This window comes from Pezoporus wallicus, unplaced genomic scaffold (assembly GCF_028554395.1).
Source record: "Pezoporus wallicus isolate ANWC-B61680 ecotype Strahan unplaced genomic scaffold, APGP_CSIRO_Pwel_v1 scaffold_3294, whole genome shotgun sequence".
Classification (NCBI taxonomy): Eukaryota; Metazoa; Chordata; class Aves; order Psittaciformes; family Psittacidae; genus Pezoporus; species Pezoporus wallicus.
In genome coordinates this window covers 13927159-13953172 of record NW_026635478.1, presented here as the reverse complement: position 1 = coordinate 13953172, position 26014 = coordinate 13927159, and the positions used below count along the sequence as shown (strand labels likewise).

General features: G+C 37.7%; 1 protein-coding gene across 3 annotated transcripts in view; it reads right to left on the bottom strand.

The window, feature by feature from the left end:
* Positions 1-26014, bottom strand: part of PRMT8 (protein arginine methyltransferase 8) — a 60331-nt gene that overhangs the window by 4278 nt on the left and 30039 nt on the right. For 2 of the 3 annotated variants that reach the window (XM_057428650.1, XM_057428670.1), the window contains exons 3-8: positions 25014-25169; positions 19296-19359; positions 15486-15628; positions 15011-15098; positions 11397-11512; positions 5196-5346 (exon numbers count right to left, since the gene is read on the bottom strand). In XM_057428650.1, coding sequence (XP_057284633.1) covers positions 5196-5346; positions 11397-11512; positions 15011-15098; positions 15486-15628; positions 19296-19359; positions 25014-25169 — 718 coding nt within the window. The remainder of the gene's footprint in view (positions 1-5195; positions 5347-11396; positions 11513-15010; positions 15099-15485; positions 15629-19295; positions 19360-25013; positions 25170-26014) is intronic. The other variant, XM_057428660.1, reaches the window with a different exon arrangement.

Below are 26014 nucleotides of genomic sequence, written 5' to 3'. Positions count from 1 at the left end.
CAGTTAAGAGCATCTAGGAACCTAAGAACCATGCAAATACAAAGACTTTCTGACCTGGCAAAGAAGCCTCTGTTAAACTGAATTCTGTTTCATTTGCTTCCTCAATTGCTTTTTTGATGTAGACATGGAGCCACCTTTTTGAATCATGCTAATAATGTCTTAACACTGTTTAATAAAACAATGATCTCATTTAATTCTAACATAAATGTTTCAAAAATATTTTTGGCCTTAGAAATTGTGTGGGGAAATCATGAAGATTTTTTTTTTTTTTTTTTAACCTGTCAGGACAGGAATTTTTTACCGTGCTTTTTGTTCCAAAATTCTAGAATCTGAAGACTGATACAGAACTTTTGTCAGAAACAGTGCTGGCAAACTGATACCTTCCAAAGCAAAAGTATTTACCAGATAATTTCTGGCTATGTGTCTAGACAGTTTAAATTTTTAAATTTTTTTTAATTGCTAAATGCAGAGATCTTCTTCCAGGACTTCAGATCCAGAATGTGCTCTCCATTTGCACGTGCCTCTGTAAAATTTCTAAAACTTGTTAGATCAAGACTAAACTGAATATATATTTTAAATTGTAACAGCTATCTTGTGTACACACATGCACATGTGCACATGCCCTTATGCAGAGCTATCTTCCTTATAAAAGCCTGACACATATGGAAATTTGCTCTCCATGAACAGTGTGAGTGCACTGCAGGCACTCCAAATTGCACATTTCTTTTCTTCATAATTAAAAAATGAACTATCAGTGAAGTGGCACTTGCTAATGTCCTACAAACGTAGATATTTTACTGGATTCAGTAAAGCTTTGCCAATAGCTCAGAATCCAAACCAGTCTTCTAGACAGTGGTGTTTCTTCCTTCAGGTACAGAAGGCCAAATGACATTTTTATGGAGTAACTTGTTCTGCACCCACCTTATGATGTGCTGAATAGAGGCCTCCTGTCTACACTCATGCTAACACAAGTCAGGATGACTGGCCAGATTTGCTGCAAAGGCATACTTCTGACTCATGTTCAGTTTGCTGCTTACAAGAATCCAAGAGTCTTCTCCAACAAAGCTTATTTCTATTCAGTGAGCTCAAGCAGTAGCATGGAACGGTTACATCCCATCTGCAGAGCTTTGCATTTGGCTTTGCTAAACTTCATAAGGCTCTCAACAGCTCATACTGAACCTGTGTAGGTCTGTCTAAATAGCATCCATTCTCTTCAGCCTATGCTTCTTCCAGTTCAGGACTATAAACAAATTTGCAGAGAGAGCACTTTATCCCATCATTCAGATCATTAATAAAGATGTGGAATAACACTGACCTCACTACCGATCACCTGTGAGTGCTACTTATATTTGGCCGCTGTTTTGACTTTGCTAATTGACATTTTGAGACAATTTTTCACCCATGTTATTGTTCACTTAACCAGTCCATTTGTCACCAATATAGTTGTAAGGATGCTATGCAACGTTGTACAAAAGGCCTTGCTAAATTCAAGGTATTACAACAGCCACTGATCTTGCCTAATCCACACAGCTAGTTGTCCAGAAGGCAATCAGGTTTGTAAGGTACAACTGGCTTTGGTAATTCCATACCAGCTGTTCTCAATTACTTTCTTGTCCCTTATACAGCTGAAAATAGTTTCCAGGTGGATTTGTGTCATAGTCTTCCGAGGGATTGAGGTGAGATGACTGATCTGTAGTTCCATTGATCCTGTTTACTGCATGTCTTAAAGATGAGTGTGATAGCTGCCTTTTTCTGATCATCAAGAACCTTCCCCATCACTATGACCTTTTAAAGATATTAAACATTGACCGGTACCCTCAGCATGCTTGGATTACTCCTGTCTGGTCCTATGGACTTGTGCAAGGTTCTGTAGTCCTGATGTTGTGCCTGGAGTACAACTGTCACATTTTAAGCCCAGCTGGCAACTCAGAACCATGCAGCCACTAGCTCACTACCCCCCTGCTCCCAGAGGTATGGGGAGGAGAATCGAAAGAATGTAACTCCCACAGCTTGAGATAAGAACAGTCCAGTAACTAAGGTATAACACAAATCACTACTGCTACCACCAATAATAATAATGGTAAGGGAAATAGCAAGGGAAGAGAATATAAAACTAAAAGGGGAAAACAATAAACACAAGTGATGCACAATGCAATTGCCCACCACTTGCTGACCGGTACCCAGCCCAACCCGAGCAGCGATCTGGGCCTTCTGGGTAACTGCCCCCAGTTTATATACTGGGCATGATGTGCTGTGGAATACCCCTTTGGCTAATTTGAGTCAGGTGTCCTGTCTCTGCTTTCGCCTGGCTTCCCATGTCCCTCCTAACTGGCACAGCATGAGACTGAAAAGTCCTTGATCGGGGTAAACATTACATAGCAACAACTAAAAACACCAGTGTGTTATCAGCGTTGATCTCAGACTAAAGTCAAAACCACAGCACTACACCAGCTACTAAGAAGGAGAAAAATAACTGCTACAGCTCAACGCAGGACAACAACTCATGTACTATCATCAGTTTCATGGTATAAAAACCCTCTTCCTCAATTGCTGCTCACTTTATTTTAGCTAGTTTTAATAACAGTTAACACTCCACATAAACAGTACTTGTCTTAGTGCAATTAGAGGGGCAGCACATATGACCCAGATGAAACCATGACAAAGTTCTGTGCAAACAAGTCTCTACTAATTGCTTCCTCCAGGCTTCAGAGTGGTTCCGGGAACTGCTATAATTGATGATATGTCTGTAGCCTCATTTGTGTCAAAGAAGGCCAGAGCAAACTTCTGTTCTAGAAGAAGCTCTTGTTAACAACAACCAACTTGAGCATGGACTTCAAAATCTTAAGAATTTAGCTTTGAATGGATATCTGGCTAGCAGCTCTTCCTTATTTGCATCCAATGACATCCAACCTTTTTTATTTGGCGGGCCATACACCCTGTGGGAGAATTCAGTTACTGAAGTAAGATGTTGAGAGAACTGGCAGTAGAGCAAACAAAAGAATTTAATAGGAGAAATGTAGCATTTGCCAAGAGACAGAATTTGGAGACATAGGAAGCCTCTCTAAGCAAGCCTCCAAGGAGGCTGAGCCACCAGCAGCTAAGAGATATAGTTGCAGAAAGAATTATGAGAAAGGGAAGTTATCAAAGCTGAAAGGATTTGAGAATGGGAGTGTATGACTAAGCATTCAGCACCTATGAAGTAGTAGCCTGCAGGAGCTACAGAGAGAGAAGCTAGGTTTTTAGGCACTGCTGATGAACAGCATTTATTTTTGATAGAGGTTCAGAAATATTGGAGATTTTGACTCCTTTCCCCTCTTTTTTATGACAGGTAGGCATAAAATATCTTGTACATATATTTGTAAGTTTAGAAGTGTCTGCAAAAACCTCTTTGTAAAAAAATGCTATTCTAAACTTGGTATCTGCCCTAGGCTTTTATCCAAAGGTAGCCTCTTCTCCCTAATACTACTTAACGTCTTTCCTTCCTCAAGTTCTCGATTCCTATGTGCTAAGGAAAGCTAAGCCCACCTACGGTGGTCTTGCAGAACATTTTCTTTCTAAGTGCCTGAGTAAGCCTTCTTCATTCCATAGACCCAAGAGACAATAAAAGTCAAGGAAGTCCTTATCCAGGGATTTTTGCTATACTGATACTGGAGCAAGTCTATGTCTACTCTGCAGACAAGCAGCTCCTTGCAATAATATAATGGATTCTTTTCCTTGCCACTTTTGATGCCTGTTCACTGGGATGTCTAAGAGCCAAGCAAAGACTGGCTGGGTTTGAGGGTCAGGTTTGCTGGTGGGACACATTTGACTGGAAAACATTAATCTAATAGCCTAATCTATTCAAGGATGTTTCTTAAAACATGTATGTTCATAAGCACACATGGAACAGAAACACTTTCCATTATTCCTGTGCAAATGAAGCCAAATTCTCAGCGATACCAACAACCTTTCATGTAGTTCTGGAAATATAAGCAGACCTCCTTTACTAAAGTAGGTTTCAGTTAACATCACAACACGATAACTACACCCTTTATTCAAAGTAATTTTTTACAGAAAGCTGTCTATATTACCTTTTAGAAAAGATTAATGTGCTACATTCTCCTGAAAAAAAAAACCCTAAAAATAGCCTTCTGTGGAAAAAACAAATGCCTAAAACCTGAAGTGTTTACCACCTTAGATAATTTTGTTTCAAACAAACTCAGAAATATTACCACTTCAGGGTACCACTGCAGAGCCTCATAGATTTTCATGTCTCCCTAGCTACACTTTGTTTAATAGCACATATTGATGCCTATATGGTGTGAGAAATACTATAGTATAACACTTGTATAGAATGACCAGGGAAACACATTTACTGAAAAACATAAGAATATGAGAATCCAAATAACATCATCCATACGGTTACACTTATAGAATCAAATATAAATGAGTATTTTAACGAAGTACTCTGACATTTGAATCTGGTGTAAAGGGTTGAGAGCTCCTGTAAAAGGAGTAAAAAAGGAGATTCTAATCATATTTATCTTACATCAAGTCCCATTTACACCTGTTTGAGTTGTGCAGTGTTGCTAATTGCAACCAGCACCAACTGTAATTTGTTGTTCTTGTCATTAAAGCACCATAAGGTTTTTACATTTCTTGCAACACTGGCTCTTTAATTTACTCTGGTAGATAATGCCTTACTGGAATGGAGTTAAATATCTGCTCATCAAGATAAGTTAGAGTTCCACATTTGGGTTGTTAAAGCTGATTTACAAAAGCAGTATGTGTGGATGTGTCTTCCAAAAAAACCAAGAAAAATCCCAGTGATTTTGTTCTACACTCTGAGACAAACAAGAGCTTTTGTCAAGTTCGGAGGAAACTGGGATGCAAAGCTGCTATCTCTCCCTGAGCCAACAATTCCCTATCTAATCTGAGAAACTTGACACAGGATTTAGATACAATTGGCGAGGGGCATCAACTCCTGGGTAAATTCCTGCTGATCTCTAAGCTTGGTAGCCATTGTGAAATACTGCCCCTTCAGAATGTCTACAAGCAGTTGTCCTTTCCCCGTCCTGCTCACCTCCCTCAAAGTGACAATAATTTTTACTGCTAAATTCAAATCTGGTGGTATAGTAAACCTTCCTGTATCTTCTGGCCAGTAGCACTGATACACTGATAGCAATAGAAACAAAATTAAAAGAAATACAGATTACCTGTAGAAAATCCCATCTTCTTGTGGCACTTTGTAAATTCGATATTAAAATAGGTGACCAAGGCATGAATGTAATCATTACGCTGAATTTGGAGGCAGAATGCAGAAGTAAATGCCAATTCTTCAGTCTTCACTGTATAAATATCAACTTCCTGTTTTGAGGAGAAAGAAAGTCATTTTATAGGCAGATGTATGTGATGCTGAGGTCATGCCTTATGTGATGTACTTAAGCATTTTATTTAATGATCAGCAACAAAGACAACTGGCAGCCCTTTAACACTGTAAGAAATGAATTGTACATTTGAATACATCAATTAATCAGCAAACGATCTGGTTATCCAAGTTGACAGAGTGTGATTATAAAGGTCACTCACAGAAGAGTGTATGTCCTTGGGAATGGCAGGGAGGGACTGCAGGAGCTAGAGGAAATCAAGGTGAAGATGTGCTTTGACAAATACAGGCATGTTTCAAATTCTCTAGCAACAAAAGACAGGGGTCATAATATCACTGACCTCCAAGCATTACTTCAGACACACTGCAAAAACGGATAGTCTAGAACGTCCATTAGAAGGCTCTTTTAGGGCATAATAGGGGGCTTTCTTAGCAATTGCATTTTATAATCTAAGAGAAGTCTGCAAAAACATCAAAAAGATGCAGCCGTATTTCAGTTACTGAGGTCTTTGCACAGAACACATATCGTGTTTCTGAAGCTTAGAAAACTTCTGGTGAGATGATTTAAGCAAGCTATAGTTTGGGCCTGTCTGATTAGCAATCTTGTTCAAGAATAACTTAATCATAATGAAAATTAGTCTACTACATTGCAATGGCACCCTGAGTCGCTAGTGTTTCCAAGTGACCCATGGTCATTTAAAGCCTTAAAATTTGTTTTTTTGTTTTGGTGTTTTGGTTTTGTTCCCCCATCCCTCTTTTTTTTTTTTTTTTTGGTGTTTGTTTGTTTGCTTGCTTTGCTGTTTGTGGGTTTTTTGGGTGGTGGGTTTTTTTCTTGGGGGGGGTGTGGTGTTTTCCTTTGTCTTTTGTTTTTAAAGTTAGATAAAAAGAAAAAAGCATACTAGGAATAAGAATTTCTAAACTCTCCTGGCAGACTTCTATAGCAGCCTGAAAAATTTGCTTTGACAAGCTAGACTGGACAGGTAGGGGATTTCTGTAATTTCTGGTGGCTTTTTAGTGGTATCACTGTGGGGAAAAATTGTGAATTATGTCAGATAATGAGGCACATAAAAGGGATCTAGCTCCCTCTCTCTGAGCTGTATTGGCTTTGCAGGGTAAAGTGGAATGAAAAGCAGTAGGAATTATTTTTATTAGAGAAGTTAGTCTCAGAAATACCGAAGAGTTGTGATGGACAAAATGGTGGTCAGATTTTATAGTTATTTTTTTAAGGACCAAAATATGTTTGTTTTTTTTTTTTAACTATGCAAGATATGAGACAAATGTGGGTTTTTAAAAATCAGCTAACTAATATAGTTTTGAAACTGGCCTAGTCCTACTTTGGTGATCTCTGTGAATTGTACTCTGGCTACTATGCAGTCTTATATTAAATGTCACTGCTTATTGAATGTTAATTACATCTGACAGCAAAGGGGACTAATGCTGTATCTGCATAATATAAGTGGAAAAGTAATGATTTACCAGATTTCATTCAGATTTCAAAAACTACAAAATGGGTATAGTTAAGCAGGGATCTAATCAAAATACAGCTCTTAATTATACTAAGAAATTAAAACATGTTAAGTTGAGCAACATAAAAGTGTCAGAATTATCAGCTAAATAAGGAGATCCAGACTGTGGCTGACACTCTATAAACGACCATGAAACATCCCATGCTACATGTCCCTGTTGCAGCGAGACAGACAGAGGTCAAGTTTTTACACTTACTGCATAAAGAATGGTTCTTGAGCTGTTCTGTGGCACAAATTGCTTTAGGACTGAGCAAATTATGTATAGAAGATCATTTATAATCACAACGATGATGACAGTGAGGTTGAGATGTGGTGTTGCCAGCTGCTATGTATTTCTTGTTTGAATGGTATCACCCTAGCTGAAAGCAATGCAGCTAATCAGAGAAACAGCCTTGAATTAGGTTTGCTGATGGGAAAAATGCTGACTTGCTGCTGATCTGTTTCCTCATTCAATTCATAATTAAGGTTGCTTTTAGAGTGCCAATGTATGTCTTTTTGGATCCCCTTCCCAGACATTCATCATACTCAGCTAGGATTGTGTGAGTATAGAGATAAATCAAAGATTAAAATCTCAGTGAACGTCTGGTTTTGGTGTTTGGGTTTTTTGTTCTGTCTTTGTTTGTTTGTTTGGATTTGGATTTGGGGTTGGGGTTTTCTCCCCCCTCCTCTCTCCCACTGCACCAGCTGTCTTGATTTGGACAAAGGGAAATGGTCACTCCAACACAGGATGTGACAGCGAAGGCAGTGCAGGTAAAGGTGCTGAGCTGATGTAGTAGCTGGAGGACCAGTAGCACTGATATAAACAGGTATTGCCAGCATCAGGAAGAGCATTGCTCTGAAGGCTGACAAGTAAAATTAATTGCTAGGGAAAGGAGAAAGGGCTAAACCCTCTTTTGTGACAAACGCTGAGAAAATTGCACACACGCATACAGATACGTGGGGAGCACTGAATGCAAGAGTTACCCCCACAAACCACATTCAGAATCATTCAAATTTTTTTTCTTTTTTCTTTTTTTTTTTTTTAAGAGTGCAGAGAACTGACAGAATGTGGGCAGAAACATTATATTCTGGGTGTTTCAGGGGAGCAGTGAAAGGAAGAATGGAGTATCTAAGATTGACTAGATAGCATACATTGTTTTTCTATTAGATGAAAATAACAGGGATGTGAGCGTATCTATGGCTTCAACCTAAAAGATACCTTAGTCTGCTGCCAGGGCCCATTTTCTGTCATCTTTTCCTGCTTGGAGAGAAGGAAATGCCTGAAAATGACTAGGGTGTTGTTTGGTTTTGTTTTTTCGGGGGGAGAGGTGATAAAGGTGAGGCTGCTGTAAGGAAATACTGAGGAAAACTGTTGAAAAAGAAAGAGTGACAGGGAAAGTCACTTAGAAAAGGGAAGTGAGATTTTCTAGTGGAGAAAATAGTAGAGAACAAAAATGATAAAAAGAGTGAAGAGAGAGGGAAAATTAGTGGCATTAGATTCACTTCAGGAGAAGCTGGGAGGAAGGAATGTGATTAGGGAGTTCACTGAAGTTGCAGTGGAGCAAGAGAAGAGTCTCATGAGGAGACTCATGGATGAAAATAACTGTGGGAGAAGAACATGGGACTTGTTGGAGTTCACAGACAAGCACCTCACGTGTGTGGCTGGATCTCTCTAAGCAACAGTACCATTCTGCATAAAGCACTGCAGGTCTTCTGAAATAAGGCTTCGTACATGTGAATCACAATATTTCCAAAAGAGTGGAAATTTCTCAAAGAGATGGGTATTTGAACATATAAGTCAGTTGTTTTTTTTTTTTTGCTATTACACAACAAGAATAAGCATAAAAGAAGGATCCTTTCTTTTCTTTTTTTTTTTTTCCTTTGGTTTGTTTTGCTTTTGTTTGGTGTTCTTTCCCTGTATCTAGATAGGGGAGAATATTCAGGGAAGTCCAACACTATTATTATAAACTGGATGTGGCATGATCTTCACTCTTGTCTGGTTTTGTAACTTTTGGCTACTCTCTCATTGCAGGTGTTTCCACCGGTATGTGAACAATTTGTTGTTATCGTAGTCTCTGGTGCTAACACTAAATCAAATAAACATTGAGAAAAAGTTCCCAGTCGCCCCAAGCCCATTTGTATTTTTCTAGTGTGCAGGGGGATCAGAGAAGAAAACAGCTAATTTACTAAGTTTGAAGCAAACTTTTCCAGTTTTTCAGGCAATGTTACTGAATGCAGTAGGCCCTCAGGACACTTGTATAATTTTCCTGAGACCAGTTATTGACTCTGGTGGTTTGAAGGTCAATACCCTCCCTGGCAATTGGAATTTAAACAGATCTACTTGCCAGAAAAATTCCTATGCCTCCAGGATATATTTACAAGATCATTCAAAGAGGAGTTGCTTCCACAATAGAGAGGATGCTGTATTCCCTGCAATCACCACTTCCCAGTGTACCTGTGGCTTAGTGGCTAGAGTTTCTTGAAGGGTTAAAGAGTTGGGTTACATCCAATTCTTCAAGAGTACAAATGAGGATATTTTACTCAGGTCTCCAGCACTCTAGATAAGTGTCATGGTTACACAGCATGCAGGGGTTGATGATTTTGTAGAATAATTCAGAGCATCTACTCTGGAAATTTAAATCAATGCAGAAGCACAGGGCTCTGGTCTGTTAGGAATGCATCTAGTGACTAGTCCATCACTGACTAACGTGCAGGGAACTCACACTCACCTGGCTTTGAGTTGAATATCCACCTAAAAAGTCCATTAGTGAATCTAAGCTGTGCTATCTTGAAATGCTACAATAAAACATTTGGATAATTAAACATGCTTGCTTTGTTTATTCTCAAATATTCTTTTATGTTAGTATTACTCTCTGAATTTACAAATATTTTCAGGATAAAAGAAATGCACTTCATATAAATAAAACCACGTGCAAAAGTAAAGTATATTAAAAAAGGAATTGCAGTGTCAGTTTTTCTTGCTTCCATGTTGCCAGCTTGAACAAAAGCCTTCTTCCTTCCTGCCTTTTGTCATCAATTTTTATTTCTTTTTTTAGTGATCAGTTTATGAGAATGGAGAGTGGTTTCTGCTTGTGTAGTTATTACCTGCTTTACTCCTAAGGTGCCATTACATGGTAAAGCACCATTCAGTGAACAGATGAAAGATGTCAGGCCATGTAGAATTAAATATAAAACCTGAATAGGCACAGTTTGAAGAAGTTTTTCTGTCTTCTTAAACCCAATTACTTTCAAAGACCTTCTAAAGAAAACATTAGATTTGCACTTCATTTAAGGGTATGCAGCTTTTATAACTTTTTATTCTGGAGAAGCCAACCCATTTTGCCACCTGATATCTCACTCTCCAGACATATGTTGTGAAGTCTAAATAGCTGCTTATTTCGTGTGCATTGCAATTTCAAACTGCTCTGGCTCAGGCTGTTTTCGGACACAACCATCTTGTGTTCCCCTCAGTGCAGATGGACTGTGTGTGCATACATACTCACATAGAGTTTTTACTTCTGTTCCTTTTTGCTGCTTTCAGTAAAGTTTCTGCAGATTAATGGTATGTCTTTCCTTTTGGCATATGGGAATACTTAATGCTGTATTTGTTACTGGCAAAAAGCGAAAGGGAAAAGTTAGAACTGAGTCTTTGGAATAAATGAGCACACTCTTGGATTCATAGACCTGATTGCTGTGAGATTATTCATGAGAGCAGTCCTCACACATAAGGCGCATTCCTACACATGGAAGGAATTCTAGATCTTTCAATATGTTCCTGCAAGCTATGAATTCTCTTGTGAAGAGATATGGATTCTTAATATTGTCTTGTGAAGAGGGAGTAGCGGCCATTCTGTCTTATTTGTAGAACAGGGTACAAACTAACTTTTGGCTGCAGATGTTGGGGCTGGGAGAACACAGTAATATTCTAGATAGGGCTAAGAATTAGGAAGTTATACAAATAAGTTAGGTTTCAATTCTGACCTCATGCTCTGGAGTAAATTAGTGCTGTTTCTCAGAGCTGACCAATTCAGAAACTCATGCTTCAGTCTTTTTTACTGCAAACAGAATTAATACAGCCCTTCTCCTCAGCAACATTCCATCAGTACTTTCCAACCTCTATTTACAAGAAGGTAGGGCAAGTAAAGTTCACCTGTAAATCCACCATATCTCTATTTATCCAGTATTTGCACACGTATAATTTGTAAGAGTCTTAAGTTACAGTTAGCAGCAGCCAGATGAGTACAGAGTCACAAGGAGCATCTTGCTTTTGGGTATTCCATAAGTGATCAGGGTACCAATATTCATGTTTAGCTCAAGTGACAGTACTGGGCATGTGCAGTATACTAGTACTAATTTAAAACTGCACTATTATTTTCCTTCTTGGTGCAATATCATTCTATGATGATGGCTTCTGCAGCTAGTTAGAAGCATACAAAGATAGCAGTAAAACACAAGCAGCAGATCTCCAAAGAATCCTGCAGTTAGATGTAAACATTCATAATTAGGTATATTTGGAATTACCAAACCTTTATTAAACAGGCATTGGTCACCACTTGCTTTGGATCTACTATGTCCACCAAAGGCTCCTTCATGGCAACATCCCTAATACAGGTCATGTCAAAGCCGTACACATTCTCCCACCCTGTCAATGCAAATGAATGCGTCAAAGATTAGCAGTAACAATAAAAATATGTTTCTCAACGCATCTTTCATTTGAAAGAATTTCTACCACCCCCTAACTTTCAGCTCTTCTCTTTTGCTCTTTGCTTCCTGCCCCAGTTGTCTATGCCATCATTGTTATTTTACAGATAATACGCTTATGACAAAATAAACCCTCAACAGACATCTTAATACACATCTCAAAAAAGTGGGCCTTCTTTCTGGTGTCTCCAAAACTGTGTTTGAGATTTTTTGATGATTTTCATGGCTTTAGACAATTGAGAGTGTTGCCCAAAATCATATAATACGTCATATTGAAACTGGGGAATAGCTACTAAGGTTATTCAATCCTTTCCTATCCATTTTTGTTAATATTTCCTTTCTTTTTTATATAGATTGCTATTCAATCAGCAGTTTGCATGCTCTTCTAATTATTTAAGTAGCCTTAGTTTCAGCAAGTGAATTACTGACAGGACTAGAATTACAGGTGCTTTTCAATATTGGGGCAACCAAAATTCAATCTGCATGTACATCATAACAAAAAATCAAAATGTGCGCTTTCTAAAAGATACAAAAGCAATAATGAACTTATTTGAATTGCTCTTCTCATTGTTTTGATAAATGCTTCTTACCTTGGTTTGGTTTTAAGTGTATTTTCTGTTGAACAAAATGAAAATGTTGAAAAGTACACTGGCTTTTCTCTTAAGATTGCTCAACAAAATGAAACCAAAAACCTCCAAAAAAAGTGAAATCTTGGTCTTATGAACCATATGATTCAGTGCTCCATGTGCAAGTCTAAACTGAATACTGTGAGCTTTTAAAAACTTTCGGAACCCAAGCAAGGTAAACTGATCAACAGTAATAATGAGCATGTTTGAAATGTCTTGTTTCTTAAGAGCACAGCATTTCAGCTACTGCCATTCCCAGAGGACTATAATTAAAAATGTAATAAGAGCAAAAGATCTCCGTATTTATAAATTGGAACAAATCTGAACATGAATATGTTGATATGTTATCCCTTTATTGGGCTGTTTCTCAGTATTTCAGGGGAACCGATGATCAAAACTTACATTTCAAGCACCATGAGCATGTGGGAACTTCAGTTTATATTTATAGAAGCCATACGTTTTTATCAGAAAAGATCAACTAGGAAACCCTGAAGGAACAATTTACCAACAGAGTTTTTGGGGCCTCCATCACTTGATGTACTTCAGCTTATATAGGATGATATTGAAATGTATGCTACAATCTGTATTAGACAGACACCTGTCACAGGAGTTAAAATTATGTTTTACATTTTTCAGGCAATCAGAGTAGACTATAGCAGTACTCTGTGGCACTAATAAAGTTTGAGAAATCAGAAGTCAGACTTTTTAGAAACCTTATATTGAATTCTTTCTTCCTAAATACGACAGTTCCTGAGCACCCTTTAAAATGCTTAGCCCTGAATCTCATATGAAGGAAAGACTCTATCCAACATAAGAGGGAAAAAAGAAAGATGAAGAACTAAAATCCAAGGAGACAGCATCAAGGATTTATAAGCTGAAAAGGGAGACAAAATGGTGATGCACATGGGTAGTGAGATGGAAATAAATGAAAAAGACACAGAACTATTAAAAGTGAGGCGGGGGAGAGAAATCAGAGGTGAAATCAGAAAAGAAAGTGCCTTAAATGGAAACAACACATAGAGAAAATAAAAAGAATCTGAAACCTTTTTTTTTTCTTTAAGATGAAAAGGTAAGTTGAAAGCAGGTGTACTGTCTGTGAGAAAAGGAAAAGGTTCTAAGCCTAGAAAGGAAAGGGTTCAAAGGTAAAGTAAATAAGGCATAAGGGAATTTCTTAGGCTGAAATAGCTTTGATTCCTTTAGAGAATGGACGCCTCAGACATACTTTTGAATTTGTAAATTCAAAAGAAAAAGGGAAAAATCTAGGCTGTGCTTGAGGAGTAGATATAATTGTCCATGGCACCTACAGAGACTTCTTGTCACTGCCCCACAGCACTGGGCTTGCTTTTGACCCAAAACGGCAGTTCTGACCCATTGGCAGTTCTGTGTATTGGCACTGAATTTGATTACCGAAACACCAAACTTTCTTTTCTGAGAGGAGCTGAAAGGGAAGGAATAAGGAGTTAGGCATTTTCATTTACAGGTTGACTGAACCCATTAATTACACCCAAGTTTTTGCATGTATACTTAATTTATAAAAGTGCTTAGGAATTTTGTGATTTTTTTTTTCTTCCCCTAATTGAAAATGCCATTAGGTGAAATTGGCCAGCTTTAAAAAATAAAGAGAAGCAAAAAAAAAGAACAAAATAAAAAAGAGGATGAAATAATGTAGAACTTATTTCATCAAAACTATTTTGATCAAATAAATTCAAATTTAGGTGACCTGGGGGACAACCAGTTGAATGTGAACCATGAGTATGACCTTGAGGTGATGAAAGTGAATCACATGCTAAGATATGAGAAGTGTCCAAGAAAACTGGGCTTGCTTAACCTTGGACAGCAAAGGTTAATGGTGGGATTTAACTGCTATCTGCTGCTACAGCAACACAGATAACGTCAGATTCTCTTCAGGTAACAAGAGACAAGGAAGGCAAGTTTCAGCAAGGAAAATTCTGACTGGATATTCCGAAGCATGTTTACTCCTGAGGATACTTCAGCCTGTGAACAAAGGAATCCCCATCTCTTGACTGCATGCCTGGCACTGACTGCCCTCCTTTAACTGTGAAATCTGGCCTGCTTTGAGGAAGAGGCTGGACTATGTGACCTGTAGAGGTCACTAACAGCACCAGTTATTGAATGAAAATTCAAAGAAAAAAAAAAATTAAATGTAAAGTCGATTTTAAACATCTATGAAGTAAATAAAAAGTTTAGCACTTTAGAACTTTTTGTTTGTTTGTTTCACATCGAAGTAAAACAGAAATTTTTAATTTTAAAATTATCACATCAAGTGTTTTAAAAACCTAAAAAAAAAATAATTCTTTTTTCTTCTTCTTGACAAGCTTATTAGTTAGATATTTTTTTCAGGCTTATTTCTTAACATTAACAATTCATTTGCATCTTACTAATTCTTCTTGTTCTTTAAAAACAAACACTAGCACCTGGATAGCTAAAGAACATTACCAAATTTAATGGCAGTTATGTGGGATGATGTGTTGAATAAACCAACAAAACTAAATATACTAAAACACACATAGTAAAGTAGAGGTAGAAGTATCAATATAACTCTGTGCAAGGTCTACATCAGTTTATTCACGACCCTTTCCTTTGTGCACTTTACATTACCACAAGTTTCCTCAATTTCTCATCTAACTAGAGTTTTCTCAGTGTTCATGTTTCTATTGGAATTCTGGCCTGGTCAGGATGATTTCTTGGCCTTTTTGAAACTTTACCAGCAAAGAGATTACAGAAGGCCAGAGTAAATCAAATATTTTAGGGAAATAAGCACAGAAGAGTGTTACTTTTAGGCATTTACTCACAGTGAATTTTGAAGTCCTTGTACTGTCTGTCTTCAATTGCTATCACGTACAAAGCAGCTCGGTCTGGAAACATTAGCCCTCCAGGTTTCTGTTGATGAATTGTGGGGAAATGGATCTCGTAATCTATTCACCTGACAAAGACATTACATTTTGAACTGCACATACAAAAACCAGACAAGCACCCCTTGCATGCCTTTATTGTTTTCCTGCAGATTGTCACATCAGCTTTAACCTCAGCAACTCTTGCAGCCTGTAGCAGTCATTAGATAGTGCCTATACAAGTTTCACCAGCAGTTAATCAAAAGCAAAGCTCTTTCACAGAGATTCCCTTGTTAATCTTTTCATTAAAGCCTAAGAAATGGCACTTGGAGATGTAACTGTGTCTTCTTGTGGTGACAGTAGCAGAGGGAAGCCTTGTAGTCAGAAAATAGATTATGACTGCTCCAGCAGGGAGTATGACATGCAAACCACCTACCAGCCACTTGTCTCGTGCGAAGATGACTGTGTTTAACATTGACTCATAGAACAGACAGTAACCCATCCACTCGCTGATGATGATGTCTACTTTGTCCACAGGTAATTCAACTTCTTCCACTTTACCTTTAAATATTGTGATTACTGAAAAAAGAATCCAAACAAATATGTTTCACATAATAAAAAACCCAACCAAGTTCCTCACTGGTGAATGTCAGGCTGACCTTTTTAATATGATTCTGTTCTTCAATGCCTGTAGATAAGGGGTAACTCCATGTGACTCAATGGATCTTACACTATTTTGAAACTACTTGTTTTTTAATATCAGTATAAAAGAAAAAAAACAAACCAAACCAAAAAAACACCAATAAAAACAAAAAACCCAAACAAAATAAACAAAAACAAAACAAAACAAAAACCTAACAAACAAAAAAAAACAACACAAACAAAACCAAAGCTCAAACAAAATAACAGTCATATATAAAAGCAACAGAAGAACAGGTCTTACCTGGATACCTGCCTGATCTCACTTTACATATCCTTCGGAATTTGGAAGATGTCTATATTATTGACAAAGTAATGCACATAATCCACCTAGAATCCTTTAAACATCCCTGTAGGGTTACACATACATGATCTCTTCACTGTGGTATTAGAGATTTATGGAAGTAGGATCTAATTTTCAGCTGCTCTCCAAACATATTATGCTAGCTTTACAATAAAGAAACTAAGGCCTATTGCTTCCATAAATTCTGGGGAGCTGACCTAACTGAGGAAGGTAGATTTAGGGTGATAATACACAAACAAGAAAGTGTGTACAAACACATTTCTGTCATGAAAAGTTATTTTTCATTCCCTTCTGCTTCATGATAGAATTTTCTATAACATACTGGTATTCTCACTCTGAATCTTCTACCTGGTTTGGACTTGCACAGCTTTCCACAGCTATCTAAAGTGACTGCTGGAAAATATTGCTGTCAGGTATTTTGTCACCAAATTAGTTTCAAGGAAATTAAAAAGGTTGCTAGAATTTTGATGCAGTAAAATACCAGATCCTCAGGGACACTATAACACAGTGCTTTAAATTACTGGCAATACTAAATACCACTTACAGGAGACTGGGTATGAACTGCAAAAGCAAATCAACAAGCAGTAATACAACTGGTTGATACTAAAACAGGTATTTTGCTTAAAGAAAGAAATTAAATGCTGGTCCATATTTAGTTTAGTGGTAACAAATACTTTTGTTTTAGGATCACTACACAATTCACTAATCATTCTTGCATTTTAAACAAATGCTTCCTACTTATAAAAGTATTATAAATAATTTGAACAAACAGTTCGCAGCTTGTAAAGTCTCATGGTTCTGTATTCTTCCTTAACAAGGTAATGGATGCACGTGTAATTCAGGAATAAAATAAGCAGGGAATATTTTATATTTCATTAATAATTAATAATATTAAGATTATTATATTACTCAATGTCAATTTTTAATTATGACAATTTTTACTGATGAAAATTCTCAACATTCGGTTTGAGGAAGATGAAGGTACTTTCATTTAGCTAGAACTAGGTTAGCTATTTAAGAGTGTTAGTGTGGGTTGAGTGATTTTTAGAACTCAACCCAGCAAAAAAGAGGTTTCAACCTTCTAAAATTCATGCAGTACTAGTATCATCCTAACCAGATGTGGCCACTTTATTTGCATAGCAAATTTTAATCCAAATCAGCCTCCTAAGAAGTTTGGAACACACTGATTCAACATACTGGTAACATACTGGTAACACAAAGTATTAACTTTTAAGAGCAATCTGATTGGAAAAGAGCAGATTTCTCTTATCTTTCCCATTCTTTAAAGTCCTTCCTTTCACATTTAGTAGCTCAATAGTTCATCTGCTGTTATACTAAAGATTCTTCACATCTATAAGCTCCATGCATGAGATCTTTTTTTCTCCCAAGAACTTTCACTACCACTAATTTTTTTTTTACTGAATTTTAGCACTGTTGACAGCTGCCAGAGTGACACACCTGCAGACTTTGAAGCCCTCTGTTTATACCTAGAACAGTCACAGTGTAAGCAGCAGCAGCAGCACAGGTTTCTTGCACCTCCCTTCATTTTGATGAAATATCTTCATCAGGCATCATGTAGGAACAGATTGTGCTGTCACAGCTGTATTGTGTCTGTTCTGAAAATAGTGGCTTTTCTTTTGGTATAGCCCCTTTTGCTGACTCTGCATTTATCTAAACAATTAGGGGGGGAAGAAAAGAAAAATTTTCCATAAGCAACAAGATCGTTTGTCTCAGTACCTGGTTGCATTAAAATAAAAGTGAATGTAGATAAGTGTAAATGTTCATTCAGTTGTGTCATTTGCCTATATTGGAGACCAAACTGCAACTGGATAGACTGCTGAACCTGTCCAGGCAAGTTCTCTTTTTGCCAAAGGGAAGAGGTCTCTGCTTCTTTCTCTACAGTTTTTCCAAGGACTTGCTCCTTGGAGAAACAGGAGGAAGAAGCAGAGGTGAACCTCTGGAGCATAATGGATCCTTCTTATTTATTCTGACAATGATCCCTTCACACACAATTCCTGTTGCTGGAAATACAAAAATTAATTGATTTGTGGTGTGCTGTTTGTATAACTATTTCATGAAAGGCCACTCGGGGGGCTCTGCACCAAAGGTACAGGATAACCAAGTTGAGGTCGACACCTCATTGTTTTAGTGCCCTATCCCTCCTGTGGAGGAGAGTATTCTCTGGTCCCTTGCTTCCTTCTTTTCCTGAACCAGAAGTTGCATACACCGTCTGGCCTCTTACATCCCACGTCACTGCTGTTTCTTTCACACTACACACTTTAAAGCACATTCTCTACAATCAGTTCTCCTCCTAAACATCTCTGTGTTAGTCAGAAGCTGCAAATGACAGCAATAAAAATTAGAACAGATCTAAATCATAACAAAAATTTATCCCTGTTCATGTGCTAGCATAGCACCAGCACAGACACAGGTAAACATGGGGGCAAATTATACACTCTAGTCAGCTATGACCAGCACTGCTCTGCAGCAAAGGCAAGTCCTTCACAGAAGCACTTTTAAACAAGAACTGTCTGACAGCTTCAGTTAAAAAAAAAACCTGATTTTTTTAGATTGTTACAAACGTATCTTGTGTACAGGGATTTGGAAGAGGATTGAAGGTATGAAATGGAGCTTGTTGGAGATTATTTTGGAGTATTTCTAATATTTTTTTTTAATTGAAGGGTTTCCACATCCCTGGAAATGCCAACAGTTTTCAAGGAAAAAATAGAAGTTTTCTCTGATACCATTATTCTCAGAATTGAACATTTTCATTTATATGAGTGTGTTTATTTCAATGTGCTTTTTCAAATTTAAAGTTGGAAGTCAGAAGAAATTCTTAGTGAAAAATGTTCATAGGTATGAAATACATTTTGCTTTGAACCTTATTTCAATTTGAATGTGTTTTGATTCTATTTAAGAAATAAGGTGGAATTTAAATGGCAGAATTATTTTGAAAAGTTTAGCTCTAGTATGGGGCCTTCTGCCTACTTTGCTGAACCAAACTGCCCATTGACAAGTCCTACTTGCTTCTGTAGCCTGTAAGCCTAGAAGTAAACGTAGAAGTAACTTCTCCTATGAAGACCTGCTGTAGTGCCTAGAATGAGGTGTTTAGTTTTTCATTTACGTAAGTAAATTATGCAAAATTACCATTTACATATAAACAACACAACATAAATTAAACAGAAAAAGCGAAAGAGTTATCTTCTCTTTCTCCTGAAGAAAATATTTTTATATATGCCTTACTGTGGTCCAAGTGGTTCGACTTGATAATTTTTTCTGAATAGTCAGATATACTTGAGCATTCGATCTAGGAAAACGAGGAAAAAAGAAAAGCAAGAGGAAATGTAAATATGTGCTAGAAATCTCAGCTATATGAATAAAAACAAAATCTACTGAAGGCAGCAAAGACTCTACGAAGTATGTGTCACCACTGATAAAGAGTGAAACCTGTGTGGGCACTACCATAATCAGTAATATCTTAATATTCAAACTGCAGTCTGTGTTTGAGTTAAAGTGGCTCATATAGAAAAGATAGTTTTTAAAACTATTGAAATGAGGAAAAAAGAGCTCCTAAAACAAAATTACATAATTTATTAATAATATTAATTTATTCCTGCTATTTCAGAATATAAATAATAAAAAAAAAAACCCAACACACAACTCCTGAAGGGAATGAATTAGCATGGTGCTACATTTCCTCACGTATTTTAAAAGAAAATTCATTCAAACATTGTGAATAATGTTTAAATTCAAACTATGCCAGTACTAGTCTGTGTCAAGAAGCAATTCTCTCTGTGAAAAATTTATCAACTTTGGCAATACAAGCTATAAAAAACAACAACCAAAGAACAGACACATTACACATAAGAAATGCCTGAAATTGTTGTATTTACAAAAACATCCAGATGTGCATGTTTTTCCCATGACCAGTTTTGTTCTTTAACTAGGAAACAAATTACAAAGTATGTTCTAGCTTTAAATTTGCCCTTAAATTTGTTAACATCTGACTCCTATCATAAGAGCTCATGTTTGCAATGACCTTTGGTATCTTTTCAAGATTTCTGGGGTTTGTGCCCTTGTAAAATCAAGAGGGCCAAATCAGTAGTCACTAAATGATTTTCTAATTTCCCTCTTTCAAATCTGACATTAAACTTCCAATAATACGTTGTATAATCCTTGTCTCTCTAATCCCCCTATGTCAATGTCAAATAGAATTATATTATCTCTAGTGAAATGTTTTATATGTCTAGTGATCTCCATTTAATCTCTAAAAGCCAAACTGTGCTTGATCCCTGTGACGGCAATCACAGATGGCAGGACGTATTCTTTTTATATAGCCCATGAAACAGCTAGACATAATAGCAGTCATAATAGCGATCCCTGTCCCCATGGGAACATGAGCATTAATTCTACTTAGCTTGCCTGTGGATGCAAACCACTTCATAAGATGTCTGACTCAATTGCCTGAATATAAATCAAAACTGGCATGTAGAAAGGAACACCAGAGTGATAGTCCAAAGAGTCCAAGGGACAAATGGAGAGAACTTCGTCCTTTTTCTCCCTTCAGCTTCTTCTTTCCTTACTGTAAACTCTATAGACTATATGCCTCATCTATACTCACAGCCATTACAACACACTCATTTTTCCTGTCTGTATTCACATCTGCCTGTCATTTTCATAGCCCATTCTTGCTGTTTGTCTTGGTCTATTTTTCTTTAATAAAGCATGGGTATGTAGGTTTTTGGAGGTGGCTTTCCAACCTTTCTGAAGAAAAAGATGCAAAGAAATAAAAAATTATACTTCACAAATGACTATGAGTTCCCCAAATCAGCTTTATTCTCAAAGAAGCAAAACAATAAAAAATAATAAAAAAAACCCTACTCAAATGTTACAGGAAGGAATATGTATTTCAGAAATAAAATTGCTTTAGGATGTCTAAAGATTTTTGTCTCTACTTTGACTTGGATTCTGTATTGTGGTACAAATTTATTTTAAAAAGCAACTCATTTCAGAAAAAAAGAAAATACTGAATTCTCTAGGTGAAGAAATAAGAAAAAATAAAAAGAGTGTTGTCAGGCTTTCCCTCAATTCTCTTTCAAGTCAGTGATCTGCTCAAATCTGTCCAATATTACAAAGCACTTGGATTTTACAAAAACTGTGTTCCAACGAAATATGTCAGTACCTCAGTTTACAGTCATAGAATTATTTGGGTTGGAAGAGACCTTAAAGATCATCTAGTGCCATGCGCAAGAGCATCTTTCACTAGGTTGCTTAAGGCCCCATGCAACCTGGCCTGAACAGTTCCAGGGATGGGGCATCTACAACTCTGGCCAACCTGTTCCAGGGTCTCATCATCCTCACAGTAAAAAAATTCTTCCTTATATCCAATTTAAATCTACCCTCTGACAGTTTAAAACCATTGCCCCTTGTCCTATTACTATAGGCTCTTCTAAAAAGTCTTTCTCCGTCATTCTTATAAGCCCTCTTTATACACTGAAAGGCCACATTTATTGTCTCCCCAAAGACTTCCCTTCTCCAGGCTGAACAAGCCCAACTCTCAGTCTTTCTTCACAGGAGAGGTGTTTCAGCTCCATGATATTTTTTGTGGCCCTTCTCTAGACTCTCTATAACAGGCCCATGTCTTTCCTGTACTTGCGACCCCAGAGCTGGATACAGTACTACAGGCAAGGTCTCACCAGAGCAGAGTACAGGGAGAGTATCACCTTTGACAACTGCTGGCCATGCTTCTTTTTATACAGGTCAGGATACAATCTGCTTTCTAACCTGTAAGCATGCACTGCTGACTCATACGCAATTTTCCATCCACCAGTATCCCCAAGTCCTTCTCTGCAGTACTGCTCTCAATCAATTCATCACCCAGTCTGTACTGACATTGGGGATTTCCCTGATTAAGTGAAGGACCTTGCACTTGGCCTTCTTGAACTTCATGAGGTTCACACTGGTGAGCATCTCAAGCCTCTCAAGGTCTGTCTGGACGGCATCACTTCCTCCAAGTATATCAACTGCACCACTCAGCTTTGTCTCATGTGCAAACTTGCTGAGGGTGAACTCAATCCCACTATCTATGTCATTAATGAAGATATTAAATAATCGTGGTGCCAGTATGGACCCTTGAGGGACCTGTGTGTTTTTTCAGCTCTATTTATTTCTGTGTGTGTATGTTCATCTCTACAATCTAATGCTGCCAATGCCTCCTCTTCTACTGGAGTCTTTTCCCAAAGAGCCACCACATTCCCACAGTTCTTCTCCCCTGGGCTGTGTTCTCATCACCACCTTTTATACAAATCAGATAACATCTAACATGTCCCTTAATTGTATGTGTCTGTTTACCTTCTTACCTACACTGTCTTGTTCATCTGAAAATACTATAGAATTCAGATAGTTCTACTTCAGTGTCTGCCCCGAATTTTGTATGACTAAATGAAGCAGATGAGCCAAGTTTTCAAGGGATACTTGAATGTATTTTTCTATCCCTCAGTCACCCCTCCCAAGTACCAATAGCCACATGTCAATCTTATCTCTACATGTCTTACAACAGCTCCCCAAATAGATGAACACCATTGCACAGTCTACTGTCATCCTCCCACAATGGTCAAGGGTCAGAGCATGTGAAGAAAGAAGAAAAACTGAGGGGGCTGGTTCTGTTCAGCTTATAAAAGAGATTCTCCCAATCCAGTAGTTAACTATCTAAAAAAGGGCTTGCAGGGAAAACAAAGTCAAACTCTTCTCTGAAGTGCACAATGACAGGGTAAGTCAGTGCTCATGAGCTGTATCAAGGGAAATACCTGCTGACTGTAGCACTAGAATAGGTTCCAAGAGAGGATTTAGAGTCTCCATATCCTTGGAGATCTTTCAAATTGGACAGGACAAGGCTTTGAGCAACCTGGTACAGTTTCAAATTAAAATCTGCTCTGAGTAGGAGACTGGATTAGATACTTCCAGGCGTCTTCTACATTAAACCTTTCTATGAGTCAGTGATTCTAAGATTTACACCTCTTGAAGACCCAGATTATTCTAGCAGTTGGCTGAGGTAGTAACAAGAATAAGTTCCAACAGTGAGTAAAAAGGGATAAGAAGAACCAGACAGGGTATTGGATGAATTTGAACCTGAGAAAAGGTTCAAATTCTCAAATCTCAGGAGTGAGAAAGAGGGGTGATTTCAGTGGTGCTGCAGTCAAAAAACCAACACTTTGCATTTGTCAGCAGTTCCCACATCATGCTATTTGAAAAATCACATCTAACTGTAGAGAAGTAACTGGAACAGCTCGGCTCTATGGCAAATGCTTGCTTTTCAAAAGGAACACTCGCAGTTTCCATTGGCAATTTTTGTGAATAGGACCATAAAGTCTGAGTTTAACAGTAAGATTGCCACTCCCAGATCTCTGAAATATCTGCTTTTCCAATGCAAACACAACTCCGTATCTTGCTGGGACTCATGCTGAGGTAGCTCATGTGGCAAGAAGGTTAAAACTCTTAGGCTGTAGCAGAGGAGTTTCACACCTAGGTGAGATCCTTTGAGAGCTGTTTCCTGCATACCATGTCCCCCCCACCTTCAGTGCTGAACAGTCCGTGGATGAGTTGACACTAGTGTGCTACTGAGCTTTATAAATGCCTGAGATACGGCCTGAACTGTAAAGTAGTCCAAAGCAGGAAAAAAAAAAAACAACAACCACAGACCTGTGGAAAAGTATTTATTTTTCTTTTATCGGGTGAATTTGCTGCCAGTGAGCTGGCTCACTGTAGAATCAAATAAGCACCCGTGCCAGCACAAGGGAGGGAAGAAGACCATATGGCCAGGGATCTGAGAGACAGCATCATAATTTTGTATATGCTTATATTTTTACAGCACTGCAACATCCTTGCATGAGACCTGCATTCCTGCATCAGAGAAGGCTACAGGTTTATTCTTCCTAAGGCACTGAGATAATAAATTGTGTATTTGGTTAACAAGAAATACATTCTAGCTGCCAACTCTGTATTAAGTCTCATGTCTAAACTCCCAAAACTTTGCCAGCACCTTCTGATTTCAGCTACCTATACGTCCATGCTCTAGCCTAATACTCAGATGATACTCAGATGAGGCACTCAGAATTAACACTGGATTTTGAAAATACAAGCCTGAGAATTCAACAGGAGTCCTGCTAGTTCATGTATCACTACCAGCAATAAGTATGCATAGTTTTGATACTTAGCTATGTCAGTGCCTTCAAATGCACACAGGTAGCAAACTGAGTTTTAGTAAACAATTTTTTCGAAGAAGTACACAAAGAATCCACTTGCCCTTTTCTACATTGTGTTGTGTCTGCAGGACACAAACAGAAGTCCAAAGCAAAAAGAAATTGTCTTTGTAATTTTAGAGTCAGTACAAATAGCTCTCAATATACTTAAAAGCAAGCATGTGCTCTCTTTAATGACTTCCCTGCAGAGAACTGCGTGTTTGTGCTTCTGAAGTTCAATGTATCAAGGTAGTCATTCCTTTCTGCCTCTGAAAAGCATTACTGTTGGCACAGAAAACATGCAAATGCTTTCTTGCATAATTTGCTGAGTTGTAATGTACAAGGAAAAGTGTATTAAAGAAATTAGGTTCCAAGGCTACAAAGTTGCAGAACTTAAGAATTAAAAAAAGCAAGATATTTCCTTTGACTCCACTGAGTATGAGTGAGTCCCTTTAACATTGTTTTTTGCAGCCAAGAAGAAACATGGATATGTAGCAGATCACCGAAGATTCACACACAGAAAAGACATTGTTTCTAAATTTGGAAAAGGCACACCACTGCAAGTCATAGAAAGCAAGACAACTCCACTAAAGTCACTGTAAATCAGGCCATACAACAGCTTGGGGAGAAGAATTTCAGACCAAGACAAACAGGAAAAGGTAAATCACCACGACATTCTCAGGCAAAATGTGCAAACTCAAAATATGACAGAAAGTCTTCTTACCCCATATACCTTCTTGGCTCCTGCCTTTGCAGCAAACATGGAGAGGATTCCTGTGCCACTTCCGACATCAAGGACAATCTTATCTTTAAAAACATGTTTATTGTGATACATTGAGTTTCTATAGGTTAATGTGCGCACTTCATCCTTTAACATTTCCTGTGATGAAAAAAACCCATTGTGTTACTATTTGAAGAGCTTATATGCATCCATCACTGCTGCTGAATGCATTCTCTTCTTATAATTCAAGCATTATTAATACACAACCTGAAGAGTGGTGTGCACACATCAAAGCAACTGTAAAATACCAGCTGCTTAGAACTGAATTGTTAAGAAGAAGCGTGATATCCTTTGTACAGTTTTATTTCTCTAAATACTACTTCACTGTTATAATTGACAACCAGAATGCAACCTAACCACAGCACTGCTTTTGTCATAGATGGAAGCCATAGAGAAATCCAAGTTTTTCCCTTTCTCTTAAATCATGCACAACCTAGAGCCTCAGAGAAGGTTGAATACAAACAAAACTGTTCCATAAAGCATTATAAAACAGCAGTTTTGATAGCCTTACCCAAAGTGATGCAGGAAGTCCATAGCAAAGCTTGGAGATACTGTGCTATATGATACTCCCTTACTGCTCTTTTGTTCACTCATTTATAAGACCAATTTCCAGAAGATATTAATGTATAGCCTAGATTACTTTCTCACTATTTTAAGTTGGCGTTGTCAGGTGTTGATTTTTGCTTTATTGATAGCAGGAATACATGCACTTCATGAAAAAAAAAAAAGCATCACCAGCAGGTCAAGGGAGGTGGTTCAACACTCATGAGACCATATCTGGGGTTCTGTGTTCAGCTCTGGGCTACCCAGAACAAGAGATGTTGTCACAGATCCAGTCACAGCTCATGATGATGATTAAGGGATTGGAGCATCTGACATTTGAGATTGAGAGAGGTAGGATTGTTCAGCCTGGCAAAGAGAGGGATGATGGGGATCTTATCAAT